Source organism: Urocitellus parryii, chromosome 2 (assembly GCF_045843805.1).
Source record: "Urocitellus parryii isolate mUroPar1 chromosome 2, mUroPar1.hap1, whole genome shotgun sequence".
Lineage (NCBI taxonomy): Eukaryota > Metazoa > Chordata > Mammalia > Rodentia > Sciuridae > Urocitellus > Urocitellus parryii.
Window position 1 is genome coordinate 216,126,602 of NC_135532.1, and position 26,317 is coordinate 216,152,918.

General features: G+C 46.4%; 1 protein-coding gene across 1 annotated transcript; it reads left to right on the forward strand.

Annotated features, from left to right (window-relative positions):
• The first annotated feature begins 1,697 nt into the window (after positions 1 to 1,697).
• On the forward strand, positions 1,698 to 26,294 carry Ifngr2 (interferon gamma receptor 2). Its single transcript, XM_026393541.1, has 7 exons — positions 1,698 to 1,960; positions 9,008 to 9,140; positions 16,185 to 16,378; positions 20,345 to 20,490; positions 21,863 to 22,022; positions 22,772 to 22,929; positions 25,669 to 26,294. The coding sequence occupies exons 1-7, from the start codon at positions 1,870 to 1,872 to the stop codon at positions 25,792 to 25,794; spliced, it is 1,008 nt and encodes a 335-aa protein (XP_026249326.1). The 5' UTR covers positions 1,698 to 1,869; the 3' UTR covers positions 25,795 to 26,294.
• Positions 26,295 to 26,317: the final 23 nt, after the last annotated feature.

Consider the following 26,317-nt stretch of genomic DNA (forward strand, 5'->3'; position numbering starts at 1 on the left):
GACCACAGGCTCAGTGTGGCTGCTCCTGAAAATTCAACCTCAAAGCTGATCCTAGACCCTTCCTAGCCTCAGCTGAGGCTGATGTACACTCCCCCCATAAAAGTAAAATACCAGTGGGAGGGAAAAAAGAAAAGTTTTTTTTAAAAAGGAAACTTATTATTCATAACTCTACCACCTATGTCATAGCCTTATTTTGGTCTTCTTGTGGGAGCGGGGGTAGTGGGGACTGAACCCAGGGACACTCTACCACTGAGCTACCTCCCAGTCCTTTTTTATTTCTTGCTTTGAGACAGGATCTGGCTAAGTTGTCTCAAGTCTGCCATCCTCCTGCCTCAGCCTCCAAGTGGCTGAGTTTACAGACTGCAGGCACCTAGCCAGTTGACTAGTCATCTTCAATGCCTCCTGTTGGAAAGAATTCCAAGTCTTGTCCTGCTGTTTTCACTTAACATGAAAATAAATACACCTCTGTATCTTGAAATACTCAAAGCACAATTCAAGGACTTGCTAGATATCTCACCACATATTTCACCACACATTGGCCTGGCTTCAAAAGAGCTCTAAAAACAGGAAAGTTTTTTAAAAGGCAGGAAGTCCTAAAGTAATGATCTATATTGCCCAACACTACCTGCCAACCTGCTGAGCGGGACATCGATGACCTATTTATTTATTTATTTATTTATTCATTCATTCTTTACTTTTCCACTGCTCTGGCCTCACGTTTTGTAGGCAAGTGCTCTACCACCAAGTCACATCCCCCAAGGTGTCCTTCTTTAATTTCTGGTCTCCCTCCACCCATCCCCTCCTTGGCCCCTCTGCCTGAGCTGGATTTAAGGTAGGTCTTGGGAGAAGGTCCCGGCCTCAAAGATTTCCCAGCAGGCATGGCAATGGCAACCGAGCAGGCTCAGACTCCTGCTCTAAGTCAGGCCTGGCCCTGGCCAGCTCCAGGGGTTACTTCCTCATACACCACGGCATGACTCAGGGTCAAACCCACAGACTATTAAGAAATGCGGGAAGTTCCCATTGCTCTTTGCCCAGGATCCACCAAGCCCCGCTCCTTGCTCCTTCCGTTAAAGTGGCCCTTTCTGACTCCTAAAACCCTTTTCAACAAAAGCCTTAAAAGCTCAATGTGGGAGCTGGGGCTATGGCTCAGAGGCAGAGCACTTGCCTGGCACGTGTGAGGTACTGGGTCCAATCCTCAGCACCACACAAATATTAATAAAATAAAGGTATTGCGTTTGTCTACAACTAAAAAATTTTTAAAAAATTAAAAAGCTCAATATGTACTTTTGAGGCCTTAAATATAATAAAAGTTCAAACTAAAGGGACGAATCCTCAAAATCGTGCTCTCCAGGCACCAGAGCAGCGGCAGACAAACGGGAATGGGGGCTCGAATGACCAGCCAAGCCCCTCCCCAGCTCTGGGTTTCGAGGGGTCTTTCCAGAAGGATCACAAGCCCCCCGAAGGTGGGCACCCGGCGGGCTCCCCTCTCCACTCTGCTCTGGGCCAGGCCGAGGCCGGCCCGCTCCGCGCTGGGAAGGCGGCCGTGGTCCCGAGCTCCGGGATGCGCGGGGCGCTGCCGCCGTGGACAGTGCGGGGCCACCCGCCGCGGCTTTCCCGGGAACACGGGGGAAAGTCCCGCGCCGGGGCGGGGCGGGGCGCGACGGCCGGCGGCCCTGGGGGCGGAGCGGGGCGGAGCGGGGCGCCGGAGCCGGGCTCCCCAGCTCCCGGGACGCTCGGGAAGAGGCGGGCCCGGCGCCCTGCGCTCTGCGCTCGCCATGGCCGCCGCGGCGGCGACCTGAGGGCTCGGCGAACCCCATCAGGGGCCGGGCCGCCGAGGCTAGACCGCTGCTGCGCCCAGCGCCCCGGGCCATGCGGCCGCCGGCGCCCCCAGGGCTGTGGCTGCTGCTGCCGCTGCTGCCGCCGCTGCTCAGCTGCCTGCGCGCCGCGGCGCCCCCGCCAGGTAAGCCTGGCTAGGACCCCCGGAGGCCTGGGCAGGGCGGCTGCGGGTGGGTGTGCGGGGCCCTGGCCGGTGTGGAGGTCCGCCCAGTGCCCACAGCGCCTGCGGCGCCGCTGGGTGCCCGGATTGGGTGGGGTTCAGTGGACTTCCCGGAGCGCTGGGGTCCGCGGGGTGTCGCGGTCGGCAGGGGTCTGCACCATGCCGGATCGGGAAGGGTTGTGTCGGAGCCTGGATCCGGAGGGTGCCCGCAGCTAGTGGAGCGGCCCGGAGGCGCCCACCGGGAGCCCCCAGTGAGTGTGGAGTGGGCGGCGGGGAATTCCAGGCAGTGACCATGCAAGGATTTGGAGCAGCTGGAGGGAGCCGCTGGACGGCCGTCACCTCTCCCGGATCTTGGCCCCTGGGACATCCTTCCCAGACCAGGGGACACTCCCGTTACCCCTGCACGAAGCTGGACGCGCTGCCGCTTCTTCTCCCCCAGCCCAGAACAACCAAACCTGGAACTGACTGCCGCTCAGATCTCCAGATTTTCCAAATGATCAAAGGGAAAATACACTCCAGAGATCTGAGAAAGGGCTGCCTCTACTGACCGCAGATTCTTAACCCCGGCTAGAGTGGGCTTATCCCCTTCCAGAGGGCCCTCTCCAGTGGCCGGACCTGAAAGCTGGACTCAGACCTTCCTAGAGGCAGCAAGGATTGGTGCTGTAGGGGTCAGCCCAGGGACAGGGACTCAATTTATAAGAAATGACCACTTCCCTCCAGTTGCAAGGAGGGTAGGGACGTCAGCCGAACCAGGATTTTAATCCCAGCTCTCCTCTGCCCAGACCCACTTTACCTGGGCTCCCCATCTTCCTTACCTCTGACCCTAAATGACCAATAAGCCGAACACAGAACTAAAGGAAAAGGAAAAGATCTCAGTGTCAAAGAACATTGCACATGTATTTTGCTGGGTTCTTTCCTATAGAGAGATGATATCAAAGGTAGAATGACACTTGAATAGTCTCACGAAATTAGAGATTTCCTCCCACTTGAAGGTGATGTTGGGGATTTGGTTCTTTCTACCCGCTTTTCTTGCAAAGACCCTCAATTAAGTTTAGACTCTCCTGAAAGTGGGAGGAGGGGATGCCCATAAGGATGTGCGCTGGTTAAATGCTTGACTATTTCCATAGGAGACATTTCCATAGGAGTCAGTTTGAGTCTCAATTCTGATGCTCCCCAGCTTCAAGTTTTGAGGAACCTATTTATGTCCCCTGCCTAGGCCTCCTCAGATGACATTTGGTAATTGCCCAATTGGGTGATGGGCAAATAATGGTACTTTGTATCAGGGCCACTGAGGGTGTGTCACTGACTCTTGGTAGCCTGTGAACGGTTTACAGATCACTTGAGATGAGTCCATTTTTAAAACTTTACAATTTGAAATTGTTACAGCATCCAGGTGTGTGTCCATCTTTCCAATGATTAACTTACTGTGTTCCACAAAAGTCTTGTTCTATAGTTCATTGACAATAAACTGGACCCATAGATCCTTTGAAAAGTAGTAGTGCTTTATACTAATCAAAGCAATTTGAAATTTTCGTACTAAATAATTTTTATAAAAATCTAATTGGGATTTTTTTAATATTTATTTTTTAGGTTTAGATGGACACAACACAATGCCTTTATTTTTATGTGGTGCTGAGGATCAAACCGAGTCCCACCTATGCTAGGCGAGTGCTCTACGGCTAAGCCACAATCCCAAACCCCTAACTGGGATATTTTTAAAGAGAAATCCTTTTTTAGTCAAAACACAAAGTGAAAATGTTAACAATGATTATACGGCAAGCAGGTAATAGAAAAGTTTCCAGACTATTCCCTGATTTACAAGTGTCCTTTAATAATAATGAGATTGCGTTTATGGCCAGAGCAGGTAGACAAAAGTGTTGGAATAATTTTTTTGAAACCAAGATTTATAATATCTATCCCTTAGAATATCAGACCCAACAATTTGTAACCAGGCTCTGTTGAGTAGCCATTTGCTCCAAAGAGAAAATGTAATCAACAGTGTGAAAATGTAGTAAGTCAATTTAATTACCTGAGTGTTGAAGAATTAAGGCTTCTATTTGTAATTGTAGCTGCTGCTTAATGGATATGTACTTGTGCTGCAGAACTGTATTGCCATTAGCTGCTAACTTGAACATCTAAACCTTCTAATGTGCTTAGAGACTTCTGACAAAGATGGTCTATCCCCAACAACATCAAAACCACTGCAAATGAATGTTCCTTAAGTCTCCTGTTTGTCCACAGTCTCTGTGATCAAAACTCTCACGAAGGTGGGATGTTTTTGGCTAACATTACAAATGATAATCCTAGTTACCATTTATTGAACCATCTTCTAAGTCAAGGTGCCAAGCATATATATGTATGTATGTGTGTGTGTATATATATATATATTCTCTTAATTTTCTCAACCATTCTTTCAAAGTAGATAATCTTCCTATTTTATTCCCAAGAAAGCAAAACTGTCCTTTAGACAAATGATCTAGGTAAATAATTTGATGTCCAGTATTTACTGAAGTGAGGAATGGATGAGGAATGAGGAATGTTTTTTTACTTCTCATTTGTAGGGTGTTGGAGGTGAGATTATTAATGTCATGTAGTTCATGTTCATCATAATGCCCTCCACCAAGCAGAAAGATCCTGAAGAGCTGATCCTAGGTTGTGGAGATCAATGATAAGTTAATGTTAATTGTATTTTAGGATCTGTATGTGAGTTGTTAACCAAACTATGTCGTTCAGACCAGGATAGCCTATTTTTAAGTTTGTATAAAGTCCCAAATGCCTGGATCCAGGACAGCTTGGGGTGGTGGGTTGGGGAAGGAAGCATCAGAGGTGGCAGGTTGGGGCAGAAAGGTGGCTTAGAAGGAGCTGTGACTATGAGGAGCAGTGGACACAATTCATGGGTTACACCTGGATTATTTCCTCTTGCCATTAGTAGTTGATGACTCATTTCCTCCAAGACCATGGAGAAGGAAGGTAGCATGGACCTCTGTGCACCCTTCTAAGGATTTATCTAAGTTTTTATCTGGTAGGAGCTGGGGTGTCCATGAGGCCTGGGTGGGACTTGATTAGTTTCTGATTGTTGACGTAACATCACCCACTTAGTGGCTCAAAACAAGACAGACTTACTATCTTACAGTTGTGGGGGTCAGAAGTCTGATCTGAGTTTCACAGGACAAAAGTCAAAGTTCTGGAGGCCCCAGAGAGAGGAATTACTTCCTTGCTTTTGTCAGCTTCTAAAGAAACACCCTGTGATTACATTGGGCCCACAGATATCCCAGAATAATCTTCCTATTGTAAGGTCATTGGACTAGGAACCTAAGTTTTATTTGCAACCTTGTTTCCCCTTTGCCATGTAATCCAACATATTCACAAGGCACAGACACTGTGGGGGGGGGTGGGGGCGGCGGGTGCTATTCTGCCTATGAGAGGACAGGACAGAACCATGGAATACCTTGCCCAGCATCGGGCCACCCATTTATGGCCACTCTGTCTTTGAAACTAGTTGCGGCTCACCACCTGCAGAAAAAGCCATTCATTCATGAGAAATCAGGAAACCCTGAAATAGTCACATCTTTAAAGTGACACTGACAGCAGTGTGTGGTTTGCCTTTCATTACTCTTGAGAAAATTGAGACTCAGTGGCTATAGGCTTTGGATCAGGATTCCACCTGAGGCCCTTTGTCCCTGAATTCTTGTTCTTTTCCCATGGAGCCTCTGTCAACACCATTGAAGGCAGGTGCTGTGGCCCTAAATATATTGATTGACTCTTTAGAGCCATCCAGGTAAACCTGTGTTCCAGTGTTGTCAAGCCCCACCGCCCAGCCTCTGAAACCAGAGAAATGGGGAACGCTAGGTAACTCAAGGAAGGGACAGAGAGCCTGGCTTTTCGTGGGTTGCGTGGGTTTGAGTGGATAATGCAACCCTCAAGAAAGTGGCCATGTAATCTTTAAAGAACAGGCCATTCAGTCAGTAAATCCTGAGCCCTGGGACTAAAACAGCTCCAAACCCAGCAACACCCTGCCTTTTTGGAACACCCCCTCCATTGCCTAGGAGAGACTGTCCGCTGCCAGCAGTGAGGAGATGCGATGATCATGATGCATGATCCCATGCCAGCACCATGTTTAAAATTAGCTCCTCGGTGCCTCCGAGCAGCCCTGTGAAGCACGCTGCTGCCAGTCCCATTCTGAGATCCAGACACCTTGCCAGAAGCAAGAAGCCCAAGTGATCTAGTTCTGGGATCTAGTTCTAGAATCCGTGAAGGACTCGGGTATGCACAGTGCCTTGGAGAAAAGTCACTGCAGGGGACAGAGTCCAGAGGGCAGTTTGTCATTTTACTCCAGGGCTCATATCAGGCAGCACCTGAGCAGCCGGAGAAGAGGGCTCTCAGGAAAGGGACCTGGGAGGGCAGAGTCCCGAGGAGGAATGTGCTAGGTGCTTCCCAGGGCCAACAAGGAGCCACAAGGCCTGGAAGGAAGAGGGTGAGTTTCAAAGAGGGTCTTTGGAGACAGGAGGAGAGCAGTTTTGTAAGGTCCTTCAGTGAATGGGCAGTCTGGCACCGTGGAGCCCAGAGTTCTGAAACTCCAAGAAACTCCCCCTGAAGACAAAGCTGTGTCCCCCTCAGGCTGGGGAACGTGGAAGCTGAAGACAGTAGAAGCTGGCCTGGGAACTCCAGCTTTGACAGCGATCAGTGCTGATTGAACCTGGGGTCTCACGGGTGCCACTGCGCGCTGTCCCAGCCCTGATAGGGACCCAGTTTGCCATCCCACACATGGGTTAGGGTGGGAACACTTCCTTGTCAGCCCCGGGTATGGGGCTTCCTTTCTCAACTGGATGTTGAGGCTGGGGAGACGGGGTGCCCCGAGATGGAGGACGGGAGGCAGAGAGTATTCCTGCTGTCTCCTCCCCAGAGATGGGGGACAGTGAAGGGGCAGTGTGGTAGGAGTCTAGTGGTCTCCAGAGATGTCCTTACGGAATCCCTGGAACCTGGCATGACACAAGGGACCCCGCAGATGTGATTACATTGAAGACCCTGAGATGGGGAGATGGTCCAGGATGGTCAGGCCATGTGGGCCCAGTGTCCTCAGAGGGTCCTTTGGAGATGGAAGAGGGAGCAGAAGAGATGGTAGCTCCAGAAGAAGCCGGCCCAGCATTGCCGGAGCAGGGTGCCATGAGCCAAAAACGCAAGCAGCCGTCAGAGGTGGGGAAGGCAAGGGAGTGGATTCTGCCCTGCAGCCTCCAGGAGGAACACAGCCCTGCCCACACCTTGGCTTCAGCCTGTGGGTCCTATTCAAACTTCTGATTTCCAGAACTGGAAGATTATTTAATAAATCCAGGTGGTTACGAGCCACTCGGTTTGTGGTCAGCAGCAATAGAAACCTAATGCAGACAATAAAAGAGGTTTCTGAAGTTCTGAACTTGATAGGTGCCCAGCCTTAGCCAAGCACTCACCCCAGGGGCCACTGCCCAGCCCCCCATGGAAGCAGGCGCTAGTTCTCAGCTCAGTTTGGGGATCTCCCCCATCCTGGCAGCCACAGCAGGCTGCCTCCCACCCCGCTGTTTTGCTGGTCTGCCTCCCACCCCGCTGTTTTGCTGGTCTGCCTTTGGCCCAGGTTCTTGTGAGGCCTGGCCTAAGTCAGGAGAAGTGTTGTTTAACTGTTGACAAGGAACTAGGAGGAAGGTCAGCCAGAGCCTATAGAAGTGGAGGCGATGGACATTCTCTAAGTAAACAAGTGGTCACAGACCCTTGGCAGTCTGTCCCTCAGAAGAGCAGCAGGCCAGGCCATAGGCTGCTTGGCACCCTGTTCTTCAGGTTTGGAGGCATTTACTGAAAATATGTGGTTTGAATTTCCTGCTTTGAATTCAGGAACAGCGTGTTTTTCAACTTTTCTTTTTATCTTCTGAGCATTTCTCATTAATCTTTGAATCAGAGAAAGTGTTATCATGGTTTCTCTCTAGAGAAACACTCTTTGCTTTCAATCTCCCGCCCAGTCCTATGAAGCATCTGCCCGACAGGCCACCCAAAGAGGGGGCTTCTGATGCACGTAGGGACTATAGGATTTTGTTGTTCATGGCTCTCAAAACTCTCCTGTGCCTAAGGATGAGCTGGGAAGCTTGTTGAAAATACAGATTTCAGCTGGGTGCGGTGGGGCACGCCTGTAAGCCCAGTGTCTGGGGAGGCCGAGACAGGAGACTCGCAAGTTCAAAGCCAGCGTCAGCCTCAGCGAAGCACTTAGCAACTTATTGAGACGCCGTCTCTAAATAAAATACAAAATAGGGCTGGGGATGGGGCTCAGTGGTTGAGTGCCCCTGAGTTCAGTCCCTAGTGCCCCCCAAAAAAGAAAATGCAGATTTCCTGATCTCCGGTGAGACTTGGGAATCTGCAGTGTATCTGGTATCTCAGTGACTGTTTTGTTTTGAGGTCCTTGAGAAACAGAGAATCTCTGAAGCCCAGAAGACAGCCCTTCACCTCTCTTGCACCTTTGGGCTTTGGCCCACCTCATTTGGGGTGTTTTTGTGCAGATTCACAGAGTTTTACCAAAAACTTCCTTGGTAACCAATCTAGGGCTAATGCACATCACATGGTCAGCAATGTAATCTTTACCCCAACTCCATGGGGTACTATTTGCAATCCCTTATTCCTGAAGAAGAAACTGAGGCTCAGACAGTGTAGATTCAAGTGCACTTATGAACAGTGAACCTGGGATTCCAGTCTCACCAACTGCAGTTCCCAGGAACTATTCCTAGCGACTGGACAGTGCTGGTGGCGAGGTAGCCCCAGGTACCTTTGTAACCCCACACTTACTATGTCAATAGTGCTGCCTTTGCAGTCACAGGTGGGAAGGGGACATGCCCATGGAGAACAGTGTACCATTTCTGCACTTTGACAAAAATAGAATTATATGAATGATACATTGATAATGTGCCTTTAAGGGTTTAGGAAATTGACTTTTCTCATTTGCCCTCCCACTTTCTTCCCTCTCCCCACCCCTCTTCTCTCATTCTTGACTCCTTCAAGACTCCCTTTCCCAGCTGGCTGCTCCTCAGCACCCGAAGATTCGCCTGTACAATTTGGAACAGGTTCTGAGTTGGGAGTCACCGTTCCCAGTCAATGACACCAGACCAGTTGTCTACAGCGTTCAGTATAAATAGTAAGTGGCTATCTCTGTTGGGTCCATGCTGCGAGCTGTGGGAGGGTCATATGGAGCCCTGGGGCCAGCTGCTGGCCACTGCCTCGTAGCAGGACCGTAATGAAATCCGGGGGAAGCGGATATTTCTCTTAACCTTTTAAAATCTCCAAGAGAGATTTCACAATTTCCCACACGTCTGGAGGCTTCAGTGGTGCAGCAGAGAACTCTGCTCTCTAACCCCGTGGCGTTTTGCTTTAAGGAAACGTCATTCTTTCACTAAGAAACGAATAAGAAACGTTATTCTTTCAGGACAAGGGTTGAATTCTGGTCTTAGAAGAACAAGAGGCAGATGTCAAGTCTTCACCTTCTTCATAGTTAAAAATCTGAGTGTCTTAACCACACAGGCCAATTTAGTCTCATCGGGAGTTTGGTCAGTTAATCACAATGAATTCTGTTTCTCAGCAGGTTCTCAGTTTTGAGTAGTATATTATTCTGGCCCCTCATGATATCTCTCACCTCCTTTCCAAGCTTTTTCATAATTTGCCTTCACTTGATTTGCAACATAAACATATATAAAAAGACTGGCAAAATCCAGGTCCTTAGTGAGTATTTGTTTACCTTGCTGAGTAAGTTAATTGAAGATTAAGGTAAAGTTGCTGACCAATTCATTTTATACTACTGAACAAAATTTAAAGAAATGACAATGTTCAGTGCTTGTGAGAAGGCAGTTGCTCACATGCTGCTGGATGCAAGATTAATTAGCATAGCCCTTTGAAAAGCAATTCTGCATTTATTATTTATACATTTAAAAAGTCATGAGACTGCCCTTATTACTTTTACCCCAAGCAGATAATCTAACCCCATCCCACCCCCAAAAAAGAAAACAAAACCATATTCACAAAGATACACTTTGAAGTGTATATTCATATCTATGGGTAGGAAAATGGCAAATTGCAGCATGCTCACTTACGAAACGAAGTGGGTAGGCAATAACTGAAAAAGATAATTATATGTTCTATGGTCACAACTGTAGGGCTGGGGATATAGCTCAGTTGGTAGAGTGCTTACCTTGCATGCACAAGGCCCTGGGTTCAATCCCCAGCACCTCCAAAAAAAAAAAAAAAAGTTTTGTGACTGTAAAATGTGGAATGTATTTATGGTGAAGAGCAGGAAGGGAATGTAGAAAAATTACAGGCAGTTGATTTCTTAGAGAAGTGGATTTCCTAGTAAATTTTAAAATTTATTTTGTAACGGATACATAAAAATTTGTGCATATTAGTAGAATACCATGGAATGTTTCCAGACACATATATGTTGTGTAATGTGTCTGTCAGGTTAAACATTTCTGGCGTCTCATTCATCATTTATCATTTCATTATGGTGAAAACTTTCTTCCAGTTTTTTTGAAATATACAAAACATTATGTTAACTACAGTTGCCCTTCTGTGCCACAGCATGCCAGAACATCTTGCTTTCTATGTAGCTGCAGCTAAGTACCCGTTGATTCAACTTTCCCCATTCTTCCACCTCCCTACTTTCCCCATTCTCTGATAAACACCATTCTACTCTCAACTTTTATTAGAGCAACTTTTTTAGATTCAAAGTAGGGGTGAGTTCTTGTAGCTTATTCGCTTAACATAATGATCTCCATTTCCATCCATGTTGTTACAAACGATAGGATCTCATTCTTTTTATGGCTGAATTGCATCCCATTGTGTATCTGTACCACATTTTCTTTATCTCTTCATCAGTTAATGGGCACTTAGGTTGTTTCCATTTTGGCTACTGTGAATAGTGCTACAATGAACTTGGGAGTACAGATGTCTCTTTGACATACTGATTTCATTTCCTATGGATATATTATTCAATATTAAATGCCTACTACAAAAGTATTTGAATCTGAATCACTTCCTCCAGTTATTATAAGTTACCTAAATGGAACAATCCACTAGGACTGGCTACACAATTTTCAGGGCCCAGTACAAAATGAAAACTTGGTGCCCTTGTTTAAAATGTTTTGAGAATTCAAGGTGCTACTGCAGGGCATCAAACCACATACCTTCTGAGAGTGGTGCCTTGTGCAACTGCACAGGTCAAATGTCCATGAAGTTGGCCCTACTTTCAGCATTCAGAAAACATAATCTCTGAGAAGCAAACAGGAAATTTTCAGGAAAGGAAAATCACAGCCAATTTATTGACTAGCATTCCTGAGCCTTGAAAAGAGACATATATTTGTAGATTGACTAGAGGCATCAGTATTACAAAAAAAAAAAAAAAAACTTTATTGATTTTTTTTCAAAAAGTCTGATAGTTTCATATCATATACTAACTTGTTTTGCTTTCTTTCTTTTTGGAAAGTATTTCGTTTTTTTTTTTTTTTTTTTTTCCCCTCAAGGATAGAGGTTGGGTTTAATAAAAGAAAAAGTGGAGCAGTTACTAAAAACCGAAAATGAGGCTTTTTTTTTTTTTCTCTCAGATTCATTTATGTATGTTTGGGACTTTTAATTAAATTTGAGGCAGGTGGGACTGAAACTTTTCACTTTCTTTTAGAAAAACAGTATTATAATTATGAATGAAGGTGCCTTTGTTTTTGTGATAGTCGCAGTATCAAAGCCAAAATGACACGGTGCACTTTGTGGGAGGATTTGAAGTTCAGATCATAGGTTGCAGATAACGGCCTGCAGGCTGTGTGGTCCCAGTGTCTGATTATTTTTTTCAATTAGTCACCAACATTAACAAATTCAAAGATTTAACTTTAAAATTAAAAAATATATATATCTCGAAAACTCCTGAATTTCTGGTTGTTTTTGCACGTGCAGACGGTGGGCAGCGGCCCTTCTAGATCACAGCCTGCCTGGGCTGCTGCCAGCCTCAGTCTCAGACCTGACTTCTCAAAACATTCTTTCTTTGTTGTTGTCTTTTTTATTTCAATAACAATAGTTCTTTGTAGAAAATCTGAAAACCCAGAAAAGTAGAAAAGATAGAATATGCTCCAAGAATAATCACTATTCTCATTTTAGTAGTTTTCTCTCTAAATTTTTTTCTAAATTCGTATAGTGTGTGTAGAAGAATGACACAAAGCTGAGACTATTCTTTGGGGTCCTGCTTCCTTCCTTATGTTTTCCTTTTAACTTAACATAAGTAAGTGTGTAAGCACTTTCTTCAGATAATTATTTTGTTTAGACATTTTTATTGAATGTCTTATATGAAGTCTTACATGTGCTGTATTTAATTTTCCCCATTACAGGGCTAGATATGTGACAGCTGGTGACTTTCTTAAATCACATCTTCCTATCTCTGTTTTCTCACATTTCTGGAAGAGGGGTTGATGGGTGAAAGGGAACGAACTTTGATAATGTTTTTTAAGTGGCCTAATAGAGGCTGGGCAGGGCTCTTGCACTGCACTCCTGGGGACAGACCGTGAGCCATGTTGGTGTTAGTATATGATATGAAACTACCAGACTTTTTGAAAAAAAATCAATCTTTTTTTTTTTTTTTTTTTGTAATACTGATGCCTCTAGTCAGTCTACAAATATACGTCTCTTTTCAAGGCTCAGGAATGCTAGTCAATAAATTGGCTGTGGTTTTCCCTTCCTGAAAATTTCCTGTTGACTTCTCAGAAATTATGTTTTCTGAATGCTGAAAGTAGGGCCAACTTCATGGTCATGTGACCTGTGCAGGGTCCTGCCCTACATTGGTCTTGTGTGGTGATGGCCACCTCCTTGCCTTAGAACTTGGTAGAAGGGCAGGTTCCACCTGGGTTCTGCCTCAGAGGAGGGCTCAGAGTGTTGTTGGAGAGGACTCTTCAGTTTCCAGGCATATGGCCTGTGCCAGCAGAGTCTCAGCATGTGGGGACGTGGGTCAGAAAGAAACCCAGGCCTAGCTGTGTGTTACCCTGAGCTGAGTCCCCCCAGAAGGAAGCCCTCCAGAGGCACTCCCAGCTCTCAGTCCTGAGAGGCGAGAACAGGGCCAGCAGCAGCTCTGACCGTGTTGGTGTGGAAAAACAGGAGCTGGGGTAGTGGTAGAAGACCTGAGAGTCGACTCCAGAGCCTGTCCTAGAAGGCAGAAGTGGGGTTCTGTTTGTTGGACATTTACCAGGTGCTTACTGGACCCTGGGCACTGGCTCAGTCCACTGATGTCCACTCACTCCATCCTCATGACGACTCCAGGAGGCAGATACTACAGTTGACCTCTCTCTTGTGCATAAGAAGACTGAGGAACAGAGAAGTTAGGTAACCAGGAGTTGAACCCAGGTGATCTGGCTCCAGACCGCAAGCACCTATGCACTGTGCTATGCTTTTTCTCACAATGAGGGTCGATTTCCAAATGAGATTTTCTAGGGGTGGAGCTCAGTGGTACAGAATGTGCTTAGTATGCCCATGGCCCTCCCTGGGTTCAATCCCCAGTACCAAAAATAATAATAATAATAATGATAGATAAAAGTATGGAGCAGAGGCCACCCAAACTAGTTCATTGCAAGGAGGAGGCAGTGGGACTTTCCAGGTAAATAAAGTTCAGGCCGGCTAATGCGGCAGAGGCTGACGATGGGCAGTGGCATGGTCTTGAGGCTGTGTGCGTTTGTTACTCACTTAAAAGGGGCCAACAGCGCCTGATTGTTACCTTCTGCACACAAATAGGGAGGCAGCACTCTTTTCTACTCTTCCTTACCCCCAAACTGCCAAGCCCCATGTGTCAGCTCTCATTTAAATTTGGCTGTCTTGTTCCTCTTTAAGCTTCTTATCTGAGAAACAATTTTATAAAGTAGCTCTCACACAGGGGCAAGGTGGAGGAGAGGGCAGAAGGCAGAACATGGTCAATTCCATGTTGAGTCAGGCAAGGGGCCTTTAGGATGTTGGGAGTTTTTCTTCCAAGTTCAACAGCTGGCCTTGGCAGAGAGAAGGTCAGAGTATCTTCAAGCATCTGTATATCTTGAAAAAGAAGTGAGTTACCCCTTCTGGAACACACCCTGCCCGTCTGAGGAAAGGTGCCTATAGTTTGGGATCCCACCTTCCATAGGGCCTAGACCCCTGAGGCTGCATGTTACATATACAGAAGCCTTGGCCACACATCTTGAAATGGCTTTCATCTTGTCACTTGCCACTTTGATAGAAGGTGCATCTCAGACAGGGTCAGGGTACACTAGAAGCATGTGGTATGTGGAGGTTGGGGCTGTGGGAACAGGGAGGGACCTGTTGCTTTCTAGGCCAAGTTGTAGTTCAGGGCACATCTTGTTCCTAGAAGGGACACTGCCCACTGTCCCTCACTCAGTCTCCTAACTTCCACCTCCAAGGCCCTTCCAAACTCTGTCTCATTAGACAAGGACAGAAGTCAGAGCTGAGGACCCGAGTCTCTCATGGAAACGTGGCATTGGGGCTCTGGGAAATGTACTATCACTTGCGAGGATTTCCAAATGCACGAGGCAGACCCTCTTTAAATGGGCAGCGATGGGACAAAAACAAACTCCACACTAGCAGGAAGCAGGAGTGGAGCTTCTGTCAATTCAGGATCATTTCTGAGATGTGGGCTCCCAAGGCTGAGTTGGAAGCACTGAAATCAGTTGTGGGATAGGATGAGAGAAAATATTCGTAAACCACTTACTGATAAGGAACTTGAATCCAGAATATGTAAAGAACTCTTAAGACTCATCGAAAAGACGCATAACCCACTTAGGAGGTAGATAAAGGATTTAATTAGGTAGTTCTCCAAAGAAGACATATAGATGTCCAATAAGCACATGAAAAGATGCTGAACTCCAATATTCATCAGGGAAATGCGGATCAAACCACAGTGATATACCAAGCACACCCAGGTGTAGGTGTAAACTAGGGTGGCTGTGATCAGAGACAGATATAACAAGTGTTTTGAGGATACAGAGAAACTGGAACTCTCAGACATGATCGGTGGGAATATAAAATGTAGCTACTCTGGGAAAAGTCTGGCAAGTGCCCTGTGTTGGTTAGTTTTGCATCACTGGGACCATCAAGAAAATTTGGAGGAAGAAAAGTTAATTTGGGGCTGACAGTTTCAGAGGTCTCAGTCCATAGATGGCAGACTCCACTGTTCAGGGGCTGAGGTGAGGCAGATATCATGGCTGCAGGGTGTGGAGGAGGAAAGCTGCTCACCTAACTGCAGCCAGAGAGCGGAGAGGGAAGGCCGGGAGGGACTGCAGGGAAGAACAGCCCTTCCAGAGCACGTCCCCAGTGACCCTCCTCCAGCCACACCCCACCTGCCTATAGTTACCAGCCAGTCCATTTAGACTAAGATGGACCCATTAGATTACAGCCCTCACACTCCAGTCATGTCTCCTCTGCACATTCCTGCATTAACACAGGAGCTTTTGGGGGGACAGACACCTCATATCCAAGCTATAACATCCTGGAAAAGTTAGACATAGAGTTAACATATGACCCAGCAATTCCACTCCTAGGTACATACTGCAAAAAATTAAAATCTTATGTCCACACCAGAACTTGTGTTTTCAAATTAGACAAAAGGTAGAAACAATGCCTATGTCTACCAAATGATGATTGCATAAGCAAAATGTGGTCTATCCATGCAATGGAATATTATTTGGTTAAAAAAAAAAGTGAAGTACGTGCTACAACATGAATGGACCTTGTCACAAGGAACCAGTGAAAGGCTCCAATCAAAAAGTCCAATCATATCATATGGTTCCATTCATATTGTATGATCCCATTCAGAAGAGGGAGAGCTCTTGAGACAGAAAGTAGATTAGTGGTTACCCAGGAGCAGGGGTTGAGAGAAAATGCAGAGTTGCTGCTAAGGGCTACCAGGTTTCTTTTCAAGGTGATGAAATGACTCTAAAATGTTCCTAGTGGCGACTATAAAACCCTGTGCATATACTAAGAACTGCTGAAGTGTCTGTTTTAAAATAAGCAAACCCTATGGTATGTGAATTAGTTGTCAATTGTTTTTATACTTGATCTTTGCCAAAAGACTGAGAAGCTATATATTAAGGCTGATTTTTAGAAGAACAGTTCTCAGGACACTCTTACCCATGAAGAAGAGGAATTCTGTGAATTTAAACCCTGTTTTCCTTCGCAGCGCCGTTGGTGAATGGTATGATGTCCATATGGTGAATTGTACTCAGATCACAGCGACAGAGTGTGACTTCACTGCAGCCGGCCTTTCGAAGGGCTTCCCGTTGTATTTCAACGTCACCTTACGTCTTCGAGCAGAGCTGGGAGAACTCGTTTCTGCCTGGGTAACCATGCCTTGGTTTCAACACTATCGGAACGGTAAGAGAACTTGACGTGCCTCTTCAGTGAGTGGTACGCATCCCACAGCCTCAGTCCTGCCTCTCACCCTAAATACTGGCCCCAAACAAGTGGATAGGATGATCAGACCTGGGGGCTGATGCCAGAGAGTGTTGACTTGCCAGGCCAGGAGCCAAAGTTGACCCACCACCTGTTTTTGTAAATCCAGAGTTCTCGGAACACAGGCCATTCTATTTTCTCCTTCTCCTCCTCTTTCCCCTTCCTCTTTCCTGTCTTTTCCTGTTCCTCCATGCTACGCCACTGTTCTACCACTGAGCTACGTCCTAGCCCATGCCCACCTCACCTGGCCCTTTCCTCTGTGCCAGATGGGACGGTAGCATGTTGGCTCCACTGTTGACCCTCCTGCTCTGGCACAACTAATTCTGTACTGAAGAAAGATTTCATCCAACCTTAAACAGTGCCTGCCACATAATATTTGTTGAATGTACCAGTGTGTTCCCAGGCACTGGTTGGGGCAGAAGGACTCTTAGATGCTAGTAGTCTATTTGTGGCCTGGTCAGCCATGCCAGAAGTTCCTAAGTGTCTCTGGTTCGGGCACACAGAAAGTATGATGCTTACTTGGATCCTGATTCCAACAAACTAAAGAAAAGCATAAGACAGTTGAGGAAATGTAACTGTCGTCTAGATATTTGATGACACATAGAGCAGTTCTTATTCATTTATTTTAGATATTATAATGATATTTTGGTTATGTTTTTAAAAGAGGGGGTGGTCTTAGTTAGGACAATAAATTTTATGTGTATTTTACTACAACAAAAAAGGGGAGAGAAGGGTCTTATATTTTAGAGGTACCTACTGAAGTATTTGAGATGAAATGATGTAATGTCTGAGATTCATTCAAAATAATTCAGAGTGCGAGGGACAAGGACAAAGTATATGAGCACAGAAGAAACCAAACTGGCTGTAAGTTCCTGGTTAGGTTGCACGATGAATACTTGAGCTTGTGTTATGATCGTGTCTCAACTTCCTTTGTGTTTGAAATTTTCCTTAATAAAAACCTTGGGTTTTTTTTGGTTTTTTGTTACTGAGGATTGAACCCAGGGTGCTTAACCACTGAACCACATCCTCAGCCTGTTTTTATATTTTATTAGAGACAGGGTCTCGCTGAGTTGCTAAGGGCATTGCTAAATTGCTGAGGCTGGCTTTGAACTCTCGATTCTCCTGCCTCAACCTCCCAAGCCGCTGGGATTACAGGCACCACCACGCCTGGCTGGTGGTTTTTGTTTTTTTTAAGTCAATGGTTTGTTCTAGGTGATATGCAGATCAGAACAGAAAACACAAGGAAGTCCCTACCAGCTGGTCATCTACTAGGGACAGTCATTTGTCCTTGAGTTGAAAACCAGCACACATTTGAGCTGTGAAGTATTACCTGAGTGGGAACTAGGAAATTAAAAAAAAAAAAAAAGTCAGGATAGTTACCAACACTACCCAGGGGACAAGAGATGGTGACAGAAGCACTACCTGTCATGAAAATTATTGGTCTGGTGTCAGCCAGCGGCCACTCCCTGTCTCGCAGCCCGAGTTGAGCAGCGATGTTCTTGCGGCCTCCTGGCTTCTAAGATTTGAGGCAGAGATGGTCTCGAGGCCCACCAGTTGCCCTCACCACTTTTGGGGGGGTCAGAGTCAGTAGCCAGCGTGAAGACGGTTTACACAGTGGAGGAGTGGGGCGGGGGTAGGCAGCAGGCTTTGGTGTCATACAGACCTGGGTTCAGATCCCAACACAGCCGTTTGCTGCCTGTGTCACTCTGGGCTTCCGTTTCCTCCTCTGGGGAGTGGGGATCACCTTTCATGGCTGTCGCAAGGCTCCACCTAAACCCCAGGCAGAGCTCAGGGCGCCTGAGGCTGCTCTCATTGGTCACCCCTTGCTCACCAAGCCACTCTTTCCTGGGCCCTTGAGAAAGCAGGCTATTTTTCCCTTGAGGAATGAGGCGTATCAGATGGAGATCAGATTCCAGACCGGGGCTGTGTTCAGAAGGGAGGTCTGTGAGCATTGCCCTTTCAGCCTAGAAGTGGTCTGTCCTGGCGGGCATCCACGTGCCCAGCCACTCCCTGCGCGCACATGGACGCACATAGAGAAAGCGGGGGTAAGAGGCCTGCAGCTGGTGGGCAGGCCTGCAGTCAGCGTGCTGTCCATGCTCTGTTCACTGAGCTCTGAAAAGGGAAGCTGGGAATGTGCAGGAGAGTGTCTGTGAGCAGCTTCAGAGAAAGAGCTCTTTGTCCCCGGCAGCCAGGCCTAGAATCTTGCTACAGCGGGCAGTGGGCCAGGGGCCCTGGCACTGCCACCTGGCATCATCTGGATGTAGTTCCTACACCACAACGATGAGATGAAAAGACACAGATGCAGACCCTGTAGGGACCAGTTTTTGACAGAGAAGCTCAACCAAATGGTGTGCCTGGCCCTTGCCAACCTGGAGCACCCAGGGCAAGCGTGGGACGTACGGGAGATCCAGCCCCACCACTGTGAACATGCAATAGGATTGTCTCCTATGTAAATATGCCAAGATGGCCCTCAGAACTTGAAGCATACACCTGTACTTTGATCTGAGTTCCTCCAGTCAATAATACCATATACACGGTTGTTCATTAAACACTATAAACTTTCATCCATCAAACATCATGAATCACAGTCCTTGGTTGTCCTATGAATCATATAAAGAGCCATAATAAATAGACTTACACCACAACAACATTTCTCAGTTATTAGGTTCAAACATACTGTTACAAGAAGCTAGGAGAAAAACTCTTAAAAGTTAGAGTTAAAAGTTAGCAAATACGCAGGGTATGGTGGCCCGAGCCTGTAATCCTAGCGGCTTAGGAGGCTGAGGCAAGAGGATTGAAAGTTCAGAGCCAACCTCAGCAACTTAGAGAAGCCCTAAGCAACTCAGCAGGATCCTGTCTCTAAATAAAATACAAAATAGGGCTGGGGATGTGGCTCAGTGATTAATGGTAGTGCACCCCTGAAGCCCTTGCTCCTTGGAAGTCTGAGGCCAGAAGATCACTTGAGCCCAGGAGTTCAGGACCAGTCTGGGAAACAGAGTGAGACCCTGTCTCAAAAGTAAATAGTAAATGCCACTTATTTATATTGAAAATGTATGTTTATGTCATAGGTGAGGGCTAACAAATATTTTCCCCCTCTGCATGACCTTTGGTTAACCAAAGGTCAAAGGTTCTGTTGCTGGGGCTGGGGCTGGGGCTGAGTGGTAGAGCACTTGCCTAGCATGTGTGAGGCTCTGGGTTCAATCCTCAGCACCACATATAAATACATAAAATAAAGGTCCATCGACAACTAAAACAATATTTTTTAAAAGTTCTGTTTCTCTGGGAATCTGATAAATATGTTGTATCACTACAAAACAGAAGCTATTGCTGTTGGTCAAATGACCCCTGATTGGAAAAGAGCATTTCAACTACTGGCACCAATCTTAAATACCTGGTGGAAAGCCATATTCTTGACACCAACAAGTGCAATGATTCTTATAACTGGGTAGGTCTCTGGTTGAGACCAGGGAGCAACTCCACAAGAGATGGTGGCTCTGGTGGCCTTTTGGCCAGGGAGGATCTTGCACCTGCCAGATATGATCTCACCTCCTCATACTGACCTGTCCCCCGAGAGGCAGGAGAGGCTTGCTCTGGGCTGAGATGTGTGCTCCTACAAGGACCCCTCCTTCTGCTTGGAGGTGGACTTCCAAATAAATCTCAAACCCAGAACAGTCCCTCAGGGTTTTGTGCATCTGAAGGCAACCTCATTGCATTTACAAACATAAATGTATGTGTGTAAACACACTGCATAGTCACTATATTTATAGTACATGCTATACATTATACATGCGTACATATAGTACATATATTCGGTATAAGAGTGTCTGTGTGGGTGTGTCCGTATGCGTATATATATATATGGTTTTTTTGTTTGTGATTCTATTTCAGTTACTGTCGGGCCTCCAAAACACATCATGGTGACCCCACGAGAAGGGACCCTGGTCATTGCTGTCTCCCCTCCCTTTGAAGTTGATACCTCCATGGTCACTTTTTTGTATACTGTCTATTATGAGGAGAAACCAGGAATGCAACAGGCAAGAGCATTTTTCTTCTCTGTTTTGATTTTCTTTCCTTTGGGGTTTCCAATTTAGGTGAAGAAAGAAAACTTTTAACATGGGCCAAGAGACCGGGGTCTCCTGGTATCTCTTGGAGTCTGAGCCCTGAGCTAGTTTTAATTCTCCCTCTTCAAAACCCATTTTTCCACACACTGAGCAGAGACTTTAGCCTGCCAGGTGTATCTAAAGGGCCCCTCTTTGGTATCACCCACGCCCACTGTTTGGGGTCCAAACCTTGCTAGTGCGTCGTCCATGATGCCTGTGCCATCTCTGAGCCAGGGTGCAGGGAGGTTTTAATGGACCTGTTTCTATTCAAACCATTTATATAGTTAAACCTCAAGGACTGCAGAGGTCTTAGAGTTCCATATTAGTTACAGTGAGGCCTCCAAAAGACCCTTAGTGACATCAGGAGAAGGCTCCCGTATCATCAGGCTCCCTTTGATGTTGACACCCCCACGGGCACTTTTCATATCCAAGAAAACAAAGAATCCATGACCACAGTCTAAATGGTTTGAACAGCTGCAGAAAGGATATATGTGAGCAGGTCTAAGTCTACTAGAACGCAAAAGAACCTTCCGTGGAGCAGAACCAGCAGGTCTGAAAAGGCCTGGTACGCGTGGGGACTGCAGGCAGGGAAGTTGGCAAAGGGACATCAGATCACAGGGCCTGGTCAGCCCTGGACAGTCAGAGTCCAGCCTTCTCCCAGTGCCATAAGTGCTTAGGGTCATTTGACAAGAACAGCATGGGGAATCAACGCATCTCATTTCAAGCCTGAAGCAGCTTGGGAACTAAAGAACATTATTTCCTAGAATATTCTTTTTTTCTTTTGACCAAAGTAAAGTATCCAGGTTAGCTTAACCGTAAGACACAAGATGTCAACTTTAAAGGAGAAAAATCTACTAGCCGTTGGCACTTTTCATCAATTTTCTTTTTCTCTTTCTTTTTTTTTTGGGGGGGTGGGGGTGGGAGAATCAGGCATTGAACCCAGGGGCACTTAACCACCAAGCCACATCCCCAGCCCTTTTTTATATTTTATTTACAGACAGGGTCTCACTGAGTTGCTTAGGGCCTCACTAAATTGCTGAGGCTGGTTTTAAACTCGTGATCCTCCTGCCTCAGCCTCTCGAGCTACCAGGATTATAGGTGTGGGCCACCCACAGCACCTGGCTGCCCTCCAATTTTCACAGAAAAAAAAAAATGTGTCCTCTGCAAGTTAATGGCTCCTTTAAAAAATATATATCTTACTACTCTTTGATGTGTTCACTTTGAATCTGAGGAAACTCTGGAAAAACTAGGAGTGGCTCAACGCCACGTCTGGGTGCTTTACATGCATGTTGTGATGTTCCAACAGGTTAAAGGCCCTTTACAGAGCAACTTTATTTTGTTGGATAATCTGAAGCCCTTCCGAATATACTGTTTACAAGTTGAAGCCCAGCTGTTCTGGAATACACAAAATATCATCAGACATGGGCAGTTGAGCAACACATCTTGCTACGAAACAACAGCAGATGGTAAGCACACCTTCTTATATCCTTTATGAGCTGGGAGAAGAATACTTCTCAAATAGCGAGATTGGGGGATGCTAATGAGGCAACCAGTGTTGGGAGTGAGGAGACCCAGGGAGAAGGGGGTTTGGAGAGAGTACCTGACTGCAGGTACAATGAGGTTGAACAGCAGCACAACTAGCCTCATGCTGAAGAGCCCTTATCCAAAGTGCTTGGGATCAGAAGTATTTTGGATTCCAAACTTTTTCAGATTTTTAGAATATTCACATGTACATGATGAGATATCTTGGAGATAGGACCCATGTCTAAACACAAAATCCATTTGTTTCATATACACCTTGTACATATAGACTGAAGGTAATGTGTGTGTGTGTGTCTGTCACTGGGGATTGATCCCAGCACCTCCCACGTGCTACATAAGCACTCTACCACGGAGCTGCCTCTCCAGCCCAGGAATTTTATAGTGATTTTAGTCCACCTGCATTTCGAGTGTGATCCCTGCATGAGGTCACTTGTGGAGTTGTCCACTGGTGGTATTGTCTGAGGGTTCAGAATGTTTGGGATCTTGCAGCATTTCAGATTTTGGATTTTTGGCTCGGGGATCAATTTAAGCACACGAGGTGGGGACAGAAGGAAGGGGAGCCGTCTGCTTCACCGGGACGTGAATCCTGTTTAAGCCTTGTCAGATGAAAAGTTAACTTGGGTTCGTGTCATGTGGGAAGGTCCCCTTGTTCACTTTTATATCATCTCTGCAGCCCACGCCAAGCAACAGCAAGTCATCGGGATCTCTGTGGGAACCCTTTTGTCGCTGTTGCTCCTGGCAGGGGCCTGTTTCTTCCTGGTCCTGAAATATGGAAGCGTGGTTAAATACTTGTTTCGCACCCCGCCAAGCATCCCGGCACAGATAGAGGAGGTAAGTGTACACACATGTACATGAGTGACGCATCGGCCCTCCACCGGCGCCTGGCCCCCCATGATTGCCATGGACAAAGCTGTGAACACAGATTTCATTTAAAAAGGGGCCAGGGCTATTCGCACACCCATGTTCATTGTATTCTCCAAAATCTAATGGGGGAAGCAATGCCAAGGTCCACTGAGGTGATTGGATAAGGGAAACATGGAACATTCATACAATGGAGTATCATTCAGCCCTGAAGAAGAAAAATTCTGATACATCATGAAACCTGAATCTTGGAGACCTTGGGCCAAATTTAAAAAGATAGTCACAAAAGGACAAATATATGATTCCATTTATTTGAGATTCCTAGAATAGGCAGTTCATAGAGATACAAAAGTGGAAAGGTGGTATCGGGGCTGGGGGCGGAGGAGTGCTTCTGAGTTTCACTTCTGCAAGGTGGAATTCTGGAGATGGCTGGTGGCAGTGGCTGTGCAGCACTGTGAATGTCCTTGGCACCACTGAATCAGATACCCCAAAATGGTGACGGTGGCAAATTTTATATGTATGGTTGACTACAAAATAGATCTTTTTTTCAAAAATGGCACAGGGTTGCCGGACGTGGTAGTACCTGCCTGTAATCCCAGCTGCTCGGGGAGCTGAGGCAGGAGGATTGCAGGTTGGCAGTCTGGGCAACTTAGTGAGACACTGTCTCAAAAGAAAGAAAGAAAAGAAAAAGGACTTGGGGTGTAGCTCAGTGGTAGCGCACGCTCCTCATGTCACAAGGCCCTGGGTTTAATCCCCATTATTGAAAAATAAATAAATAAGGCACAGGATTGGCCAAAAAGATGTCCCAGCCTGGCCGGGAGATTGGCTGTGTGGTTGGCCCTTCCCAGAGGCAGGGGTCTGTCCTTCACTGGCTGGAGAAAAGCCTGGCTGAAGAATGGGAAGCCAGATCTTCACCTTCAGGGATCGGGATCCAGATCAGGAGCCTGGGCAGACTTAGGGAGAAACGTACACACCCCGGGCTGTGAGCACCAGGCCTCGTACACCAAGCACTCAGGGGATGGAACCAGCATTTTAAAAGAGAAAGAAAAGTGGCCCGGGCCTTGTGTACCGTCTCGTTTCTGGCACAGCCCAGTCCTCTGAGGCTCTGGGAAGTGGCTGGGAATTCTGAGGATACAGTCAGGACATTTTTAAAACTAATTGAGAGAAAAACATTGAAAAGTATTTGCTTCCAGGGCTGGGGTGGATCTCAGTGGCAGAAGCTTGCCTAGCACATGCAAGACCCTGGGTTCCATCCCAACACTGCAAAATAAAATCATTTGCTTCCAGAGATTTTATGTTATTCTCTGGTGAATTTGGAGTAAAGGTATTAAAAATGGGTTCTTATTTTGCTGTGTCTAGAATGAACAGATGTCAAGTCCAAGTCTGTGAAAACATTGTGACACTTCTAGAGAGACCTGTAGTTGTCTGTTCCTTCATCCCTAATGATATATTTAAAATGCATAAGCTTGTAAGAAGGTCCCTACCAGAACCTCCCTGGTTAATGTGGTCATACAGCTGTCACTGGACCTTGGAACTTCACTTGCAATAATAATCTTCGTCTCCAGCAGAACCATCAGCTGGGCCCTGTGAGTCGTTCCTCTAGGTCACGCCTCTGAAACAGGGTCTTTCAGTTCGCTTTCTTGGGAAAGTGTGAAAAATATCTACAAAGTTCGCTGAAGTTACATGAGAACAATGAATCATATCTCACTTCTATTTCTGAGGTTTCACAAGAGCACATGATACGATTTTGTTCCTCCTTTAATCAGTCAGCTCTCAGCTCACTGTATTTGGTACCCTTCAGCATTTGCAAGAGCTAAGCAACAGTTTCTCAGTAACATGGTGAATTTATGGCTAAAAGCAGGAGCAAAGAGCAAGTTCAGTGCTGAGACCCCTCCACAGCGGGGCCTCGGCTCCCTCGGGGCCCCAGCTGCACAGCCCCAGGACTCGTGTCCTGTGTTGTGTAGAGTGGAAACCACAGGTGATGCAGGGGCTGAGGACCTGCTGGAAACTCTTTCTCTTTTACCCTGTCATGGCTGAATGCTCGAGCAGTCCCTGTCCCTGTCCTCCTTGACTGAAAAGTTTTTTGGGGTTTTTTTTTGGTTTTTTGTTGGTTTGTTTTTTTTGGTACTAGGGATTGAGCTCAGGGGCACTTGACCACTACAACCCCGGCCCTATTTTGTATTTTATTTAGAGACAGGGTCTCCCTGAGTTGCTTAGGACCTCGCTTTTGCTGAGGCTGGCTTTGAACTCATGATCCTCCTGCCTCAGCCTCCCTAGCCACTGGATTTAAAGGTGTGCGCTACTATGCACCTGGCAAATTACATTTTTAAAGACACTTTAGGATTCATAATCCACCAGTCTCCCCTGAAAGCAGCAAGTGTTTCTGTCTCGCTTTTCCAGAGTTACACCCTTTCAAAGGATTAACGTGTTGAGCCTTGGGTCAGTATTAAAGCTCCTCCTGGGATGACGGGGGTGTTCACTATTAGAAGTTATTTCAGGGCTGGGCGTGTAGCTCAGCAGTAAAGCATGTGCTTAGCCTTCGTCAAGCTCTAGGTTTGATCCCCAGTGCCACATACACACACAAAGATGTGGACAGGGTAAAGTCTTACCCAGATAAAATATGAATCTACCAGCTAAAAGTAAAGTAGTAATAGGTCTGGTACAAGGAACTGATAAACTAATCGCAAGTTTGTTTTCAACCTTTTTTAGTACTTAAAAGACCCAGTTCAGCCCATCTTAGAGGCCTTGGACAAGGACATCTCACAAAAGGATGACACCTGGAACTCTGTGTCCATCATTTCGTTTCCAGAAAAGGAGCGAGAAGATGTTCTCTAAATGCTTTGAATCAAAGCACCAGTCCAGCCCACGGACCTCCGGCACCAGCACATTGAGCAGGGAAACAGCTCGGACCTCACCGAGAACAGCACTTGGGACTCCCTCCCCAGAGGCCTCCAGCACCCAGCAGGGGATAATGGGTCTCCTGGGGAGGCAAGCTTATGGCTTTTAAGAATTTTCTGAATCATACAAGTTTCTAGAGTGATTCTACAGGAATATCTCAGAAAAATTAAGCCTTCTCTTAAACACTAAAAAAGCAGGTCATTATCCGAAACCTGGCCCTCACACACCCGTCGTGTTCTTTTCACTACTGGTTGGGCCGGCCGCCAGTCTTCTCCTTAACTCTAGTTGGGCAAATGAGTTGTCCGGACTGTCACAGTGAGAGACCCTTAGCAGGCTTTCATGTCTTGACTGCTGGCTTAAAATGTGATTGATCCTGTAAATATATTCCTAATAATTTAAGTGTTTGGGTTTTTTTTTAAGCTGGAAATAAAAAGATTGTATAGTGAACTTGTAAAAAGTC

Excerpts from the sequence above, each read along its gene's own strand:
- Ifngr2 (XM_026393541.1), top strand. The coding sequence starts at position 1,870 with ATGCGGCCGCCGGCGCCCCCAGGGCTGTGGCTGCTGCTGCCGCTGCTG. Across the intron at positions 1,961-9,007 it reads CGCCGCGGCGCCCCCGCCAG|ACTCCCTTTCCCAGCTGGCT; the intron begins GTAAGCCTGGCT and ends GACTCCTTCAAG. Across the intron at positions 9,141-16,184 it reads TACAGCGTTCAGTATAAATA|CGCCGTTGGTGAATGGTATG; the intron begins GTAAGTGGCTAT and ends TTTCCTTCGCAG.